The following is a 7996-nucleotide window of genomic DNA, read 5'->3' as shown; positions in this document are numbered from 1 at the left end:
AGTTCGATCCCGGGCTTCCCCAGAGTTAGTGTTGAAGTGTCCTTGGGCAAGACACTGAACCCCTTATTGCTCCCGATGAGCAGGTGCCTTGCATGGTTTCCTCCGCCATCGGTGTATGAATGTGTGTGTGTGTGTGTGTGTGTGTGTGTGTGTGTGTGTGTGTGTGTGTGTGTGTGTGTGTGTGTGTGTGTGTGTGTGTGTGTGTGTGTGTGTGTGTGTGTGTGTGAATGGGTGAATGTAATGCACAATCTATATAAATGCACCATTTACCATTTACTTGCTAAAATAACAGATCTTCAAGCTCACAACGCCTCGCAAACCCAAACCCTAAATGATATGTGTTTGGCCGCGTACCCCCATCTCAAAATATGTTGTTCCAGGGACCCCCCAGAAGCAAATGTGGGAATCTAGATGACTGGTGCACCCACGTCATGTGACTTCCTGGTCACATGACCAGGAAGTATAAAAGTCTAGTTCCTCCCAGTAGAGAGCCATTTGACTCTGCTGCAGAGGATGGTGTTTCCCCTCTCACGAAGGGTGAAGGAGAACGCATGGTAGGCCAAAGCTCATCTTTGTGTAGCACATTATAACCATTTCTAAGGCTAGCCTTTTGTTTGTTGCAGCTTGTGCTACCTACTGATAGCCTATTGTTTGTTTGAGCACATGCTACTACTTTATTTGTTAGCCTACTGTTTGAGCACATGGATGCTACCATACCTATAGCACTTTAATTTATATGTTGTATGTTTAGTTTTGTAACATCACTGTCTTCTTCTTGTAGCCGTGGTGCTGGAATTGTCCCCTGCCCTTGTCCCTGCATTTCTGCATGTGTGTCCATTCATTGCAAAGCAAAGTAGGTTTATGCTGTTTGTTCTTTTTAATGATTTTAATACAGTGTTTGCATTATGTTGAAATACTAGGGCTGGCAACTAATGTGTTTTGTCTTAAAGGGACCAGTCCAGCCACTGTTTTCCACTGTTATTTTGATTTGATTTTGATTTGTTTATTTGAGTTCATTCATTTGAGGTACAGTAGTTAGGCAGTGATTTTAGTTTTGCATTCATAGTGACATTGTTTTAATTGGTTCTCTCTTCTCCTATGTTACAGAGTAACCGTGTTCAAGGCCGGGTCCGCCCTGTTACACACGCCTTCCATTCCTCTCTTGGGACTGCACTGTGGGACCTTTGTTTTTTATTGGTGTGTATGTATAATCCTGACACTGCATGTTTTTGTATTGACTATTATATTTTATTATTGCATGAGTTTGGTGGCAGGCCTGTCCCCTTCGCTTTCCCCCAATAGTACCCTGGTAGTAACGTGTGTATGGGCCGACCCGCCCTTCCTTATCAGGAGAGAGAACTGTAACTTGTCACTTTATATTCTTGCCTTACTGACTATTGCCTGATATTTTAATAACCATAGTTGTTTAATAAAGTATGTTCTATTTCAACACAAACTGCCTCTGGTAAATTGTTCCTGTTTAAGGGAAAGTGGTCATATTACACCGTGTTGAACATTCTAAGGTTTAGGGGTTCCTCCTGCCCCCTCCACAAGCGGGAGGTGGCGTAGTCAGGCACATCATTTAGCTCCAGTTACTACACAAAGATTTGAGTTAAAATGTTTGCTTTAAAAATACATGTATATATATTCAAAGATTTGGACACATTTTCACGATTTTTCAAAAAATAGATCTACAAGCTTGTAGCTTGTAGATCTGCTATTTTTGAATAGTCAAGAAATCTAAAATGACACAGATGCCTTCCCGGTCTTAATGGATTAATCGGCATCTCATAGCACAAAGTGAATCATAGCATTGCTGTTGCGGTCATCAGCAAAGTTGGACTTCCCCCGTTCCCCCCCCTCCATTTCATTCATAAAACCTGCAGGTGAGCAGCTGATTTAAAGGTAGGGAAAGTGATTTACTTTGGCTAACATAAGTGTTAAATAGCTCTATATTATGATAGTACTCATTGCAATGGAGTGTTTGTTCAGTAAAAGGAGTCTCCCATGTCTCTCCAGCTCTTTATTAAACAGAAAATGTATTTTCAGTGCTCTCTCCTGATTGGCTTAAATTTTGTCACCTACCTGAAAATGATTACTATCAGAATATACTTTAACCTTTATAACAAAAACAAAAAAAATATCACTTACCCTACCGTTAACTAGTACTGACTGACGTGGCACCCAACACCACGTGACCCTTTTGTGAATGGTTGTGACCAATGACTCATTTGAAACCATAACAACTCATAAGGCTGTCTACACCTGTCACCAACAACCACATTATTTTTGATTGATTGATTACTTTATTAGTCAGAAATGTACCACAGCACGTGGTACAGTAAGATGTTAAATGTGGAAGTGTTAAGGCCATTAAAAATGGTTGACTAACAATGCTAGATCTAGTTTACAGTCCAAGTGTATAAATGTTATCTATGTTATTTTTTTATTTTGTATTTGTTTTAATAATTTTTTATCCAACAATTTTGTCACTCATTTTGTCACCCAGTGCCATTTGTCTAAGTGATCCTGGCCGCTACACTCCCTCTGCCAGCCTAGGAAGAGCCTAGAGCCAAGCTCATGCCTCCTTCAATGCATGAGCCACTTCTTATCACCTGGCAGGGCGGAGGTTCCCTGGTTAGACGTAGCACGTGTGTTAGTATTCCAATCAATCTTATCAAGGTTATAGTTTACCAGAGATATTTTAGCAATGGTCCTTGATATCCAACAGGAAATAACAATTGACATAAAACTAGATTAGTTTTTATTTGACCTTTTTACAGGTAAAAAACTGACACAATATCTGTTTTCAAGGGAGTCCGGTCTAGATTAACAGCATTAACAAAAAGTTTTAACTTACAACATTTTGTCACTGTTTGGTGGAAGCCTTGTGTCACTTTACAGGTGTATGGAAAATAGAACCTGTTGTTGCAATGGATTTAGTCACAAGTTGTTATTAATACTTTTCATTTGTTAAGTATTTATAAAACCCACAGACAGACGTAAGAACGTTCAACCTGTTGTCCTTATTTTGTGCATGTCATAGCCAAAATATCGTCCAGAGTTTTGCAAATTAGCAAAAATAGCAGATCCACAAGCTTATGGTCTTATGGAGGATAGATACAGTCCCTGAACCTGTTGGATGGAGACATGCAGTGGTGGTAAAAGTACTAATTGTCTTTCACTTAAAAGGGACTACACCATGATTTTTTTCCCCTTTTTTGTGTGTTTTTGGTCTCCCCTACCTATCTTCTATCCCAAAAAATACCCCAGTTTGAGCACTCAGGCTTTCACAGGATATCTGGGGTTTTATGTAAATTGGTCTCAAAACAGGCCAAACTGATTTGCCCCCGCACGTGACGTCACAAGCGATACAATCCCTCCTGTTTTTCAGTTCCAACATAAAAAAAAAAAGATAACATGCATACAAACTGGCTCAATAGCGCCCCGTGCCAAATCAGGACAATGTGGTGTTGCCGGTGAAAGTGCTTTATAAGCCAGAGAGAAGTTAGTTGGAATGAGTATATCTGAGGCTTGATTTAGGCTCAAACCTTTTGAAAAACGTTTGAGAGACATAAACAATATGATATTAAATATATATATTTTTTTTTAATTCATGGTGTAGATCCTTTAAAGAAAAGTAACAATACTGCAATGTAGAAATACCCCGGAATTGGCATCAAAATGTACTTAAAGTACCAAAAGTAAAAGCACTCATTATGCAGAATGTCCTGTTTTCACAAGGTAGCATATAAAATGTAATGCAATCTTTAAGGACTAAATCTTTTGAAAATAGCTGATCTACAAGCTCACAGCGCGTTGCATGTGAGCTGGTAGATCGGATATTTTCAAATAGCCAAAGTTTAAATAGGGCTGAAGTGGTTAATGTAATAATAATTCAAATAGTCAAAAGTAACTAGTAACTATCTCTTTCAACTATCAAATCATTGTAGTGGGGTAATGTTGTGAATATTTAATGCTCTTTCCTCTACCTAACTTTTCTTTACCTAACTCCTCGTATGCAGTTTCACATCACTGACCTGTCCTGGGTGGAAGTGCTGAGGTGCAGTGCTTCTTAACCTTATTTCCTGTCCCCTTGTCACCCTAACGTTTCTTGGTAAAACGCTAGCCTAGAACTGTTTACATGTTTGCAGAAATGACAGTTATCTGCAGAATACATCTACCAGCCTTCCTGTAAATCGGGGAGGCTATAGCGGCCCGTGCGGGAGGCCATTTGCACCCGTGGTTGAAAACCTGACGACGTTGCTCAATTCTGGTCTCTGGAAAGCCACACCACTTCCTCCCATCAGAACATCTGTCTGACAATCCAGGATGTGGCAAAGGGCGATGCCGATGTCTTCGCTTATCTCATCTGATGAACTTTTGCACTTCACTCACTTACACATATAGGCATAATTTATTTGTGTAATAGCTACGCCCCTACGAGACCGCCTCGGTGGGCTGTCCAATACTAATTCTGTCAATGTATATATGTGACTACCAGGGACGTGCACAGATAGACTCTAACTGGTGCTCGAGCACCTGCCCTTTGCCCTCTTGACCAGAAGTGCCCTGTTTTACAGCAGGGGTCTTCAACAAGGGGTCCGGGACCCCTAGGGGGTCCTCAGAGTTACTACTGGGGGTCTGCCAAATCTTTATGTGATATGATTTTTCTTTTTACCATAACCACTCGAAACCTAGCATCCCTTTTCTGAGGAGAACTTTAGCCAAAAAAAAGCAGATCTACAAGCCCACAACGCCGGTAGAGGGAAAAAAGAGCAGACCAAGTAAACAAAAAAAAAGTATAATTTACTTGAGCACCTGCCCCTCAAAATGTCTGTGCACGGAACTGGTGACTACTTGTCTTTCAATAAATTAGAACATGTTGACTTGGACGCTTGTTTGAGACTCAGTTGTGTTCCCGATCGCTCCTCTTCTATGCTGCTATAACTGAGACATCACCTTGTGTTTTCCTATGAACTTCTCTCATCCACGTCGTCTGACCAGACTTTGAATGACCTAGAGAATAAAATCACTACAGGTCAAAGTACATTATTTGTCAATGAGATGTAGTGGAGTAGAAGAAAAAGTATTGAAAATTGAAAATACTCCAGTGAAGTAAAAGTACCAAAATTGTACTACAGAAGACATGATCTGACACAGTGCTGAATAGAGTCAGCCAATAGAGTCAGCCAATCACAGTACAACTAGGGGTGTACTAATGTAGAGGGGTGTGCTATTATGAGCCAATCACAGTACAGCGAAGGGTGTACTAATGAGGTGTCCCAACCCCACTTATAGGGGCGGCTACACCGCCCAAAAAAGGAAGAAAAATATATGATGTCAAAGGGTTAGAAAAAATATTCAGGGATTGACTTCCTTGACCGACTGCCTGCACAAGAAATATGGCACAGATCGGTGGTGGCTTGTGAGATTAACTGGAAATCGATCGATTTGTCTGACTATTCATTAATTTATTCATTAATTATAAAAACCTTTTTTTTTTTGAGTAGCCAATTATTTTTTACCCCTTTTTATCTCCCCAATGTAGTTGTTATACCAATTGATTCCTCCCCACATTCATTTTCACCTTCATCCTACTCCTCCCGCCCGACACTCCCCACTGACAGGTGCCGCCCAGCCCGTAGGAGTACGTGTCGTGCAATGACCAATATCACCCTTTCCGCCCGGCTTCCCTCCCCCAAACACGGCCCAATTGTGCTCGTGTAGAAGCTTGACAAAGCCGGATGCACCACGGTGGATTCGAATCCACAACCTCCGTGGAGGTGGGCTGTGACTTTACCACTGCACCACCCGAGAACCTTTATAATTTTTGTATTTATTTTTTTCTAACTCGGGATAACTCGTTCTTGGCACTGAGAGAGTTAAATACATGTATTTATAAATGTTTAAATTGATTTTATTAGGGTTGTTTTTTGTTTTCAATGGACTGTCATTATTTTCTGTTGCTGTTGGTAGTCATGGCGGCCAGTTCCCACCTGATGTCGTGTGGGAGTTCTGACTGCTTCAGACCGTATTGAATAACTGCTAGCTTGCATAACGTCTTAAGACTAGGACTTACGTCTAGGATGTACATTTCACCAATGCGAACACCCTTGCCTTTGTATCCTCCAAAGAGGATGATACGTTCTCCCACCATGAAACAGCACATACTATACATTGGACATGGGCCATTCCCCTTGGGCTCAACCTTCCTCCAGGAGAAGGTCTCTGGGTTGAATTTCCACAGATCATTGAAGGACTGGTTCTGCAGACGGTTGCAGCCACCAAATATGTACAGCTCTCCACAGCAGGCAAAGGCTGAAAGAAGTGCACGTCCTTCTGGAAGAAGCAGTGCAGAAGAAGGCGTGCTCAGCCAGCAGTTGGTCTCGGTGTCAAACACTCTGATGATGTTGTTGTAGGTGAAATTGTCCCCTCGGCCCCCAAACACAAACATCTTTGTCCCGATGATGGTGGCAGAGTGACACGATGAAGCAGGCCCTGGAATACCTCCGGCGTTGATTAAAGACCAGACCATTGTGGCGGTGTCCAACTTGTGGATGTCATTAGTGCGTGGTCGGTGTCCAATTATGAACATGACCTTCCCCAAGACACAGGCTGAGTGGGCGCGCATCCCCTCTGGAACAGTCCCAGAGACCCTGGGCTTGAACCATCTGTGGTCGTCAACATCAAAAGCATAAAGTACGTTGCATAGCTCTTGTGTAGACGTACACAGACCTCCCCAGATGTAGACGCGATGTCTTCTATGAGCACAGCTGTGTGTTTCCAGAGCTTCGAAGGAACCTCAAGGGGGCGCTCTCCTCTTCCAGTTGTCACTGGGGTCATCCAGAGCAAAGACACTGTGTTGAACACATGCACTGCGATCTGATCCATGGTGCTGTGCCTTCCAAAAGAATACAGCTTGTACCCAACCATTACACCACTACAGCAACATGATAACATTTCCTCCGAGGTACTCCCTTCAGATGTGTTGTCCAGTGCAACATTGTAGTCACAGACCAGATCAATATGGATTTGCAGTGTCCTGTTCTGTAAAACAATGATGTGCTACCACTTAAATTGGAACATCTGCACAAACATCACATAAGGCTTAGCCAATCCGCAAAGTCGACGGGTTGGGGTGGTGAATGCCCTAATATGGCACGTGAAAGTTTAAAGAACCACTTCATTTTTCAACGTATTCTTTACATAATTGGTCCTCACTAATGCTTTTCATTGGCATTTTATTTACAAGGGTTTGAGCATAAAGAGTGACTACCGTTTCCATACCTAGAGCATCTTCATCAGAGCAGTTCAGAAACCTGCCTACCAGTGACATTGTCATTGTTATTGACCATTAACCACTTAAACGCTCAATACTTAGCAAACTTGACCTTTGGCTCTGTACTTGGTCTGCTCTTTTCCCCCCTCTACAACAAACCTCTGTTTTCAGTTTGCCATCTCAGCGCTTCCTCATCTATGATCCGATAGTGACGTAAGCATTCCACACAATATATATAGCTGGTTTCTGAGAGGAGGAGCCCATTCTCTCTCGCAGGAGAACGAAAAGGATAACGGCGAACCAAACTACAGCAATAACAATCACATTTCAGTTATACTTTTGATGGAGGATCTCTCGGAAGGAGATCCCACCAGCTCCTCCCTGGAACCAGAAAGTCAGCTTCTGACTGACTTTGGCAAATAAAAGGGGGAGACCAGAGATGCAAACATGATCGGCGCTCCACTTCCATCACCTCGATCCCAGTATGATGAACGTCTGGTTGAAGACGCAGGAACGATCTCGGACGAGACCCAGAAGGTCGGTTTCCTGAGGAGCCTGAAGAAGAGTCTCTTTGGCAAATCAAAGAGGACAAGAGATGCAGATATCGTCAATCCACCTCCATCACTGCAAGACCATGATGACCCCCTGGCTGAAGATGCAGGGTCCTTCACCTCAGAGGAGACAGGGAAGAAACGCAACGTCGTCGCGAGGGCG

The 7996-nt window shown here is 42.5% G+C and overlaps 1 protein-coding gene across 1 annotated transcript; it reads right to left on the bottom strand.

Annotated features, from left to right (window-relative positions):
- Positions 1-5956: 5956 nt before the first annotated feature.
- Positions 5957-7339, bottom strand: LOC311063001 (kelch domain-containing protein 3-like; the record flags this gene model as incomplete). The annotated part of the gene is made up of 2 exons (XM_084082218.1): positions 5957-6717; positions 7291-7339. The coding sequence occupies 2 exons, from the start codon at positions 7337-7339 to the stop codon at positions 5957-5959; spliced, it is 810 nt and encodes a 269-aa protein (XP_083938344.1).
- Positions 7340-7996: the final 657 nt, after the last annotated feature.

Source organism: Gymnoscopelus microlampas (genome assembly GCF_963454915.1).
Source record: "Gymnoscopelus microlampas genome assembly, chromosome: 16".
In the NCBI taxonomy this organism is placed as follows: Eukaryota; Metazoa; Chordata; class Actinopteri; order Myctophiformes; family Myctophidae; genus Gymnoscopelus; species Gymnoscopelus microlampas.
The sequence above is the reverse complement of the archived record's forward strand: the minus strand, read 5'-3'. Positions and strand labels throughout refer to the sequence as shown.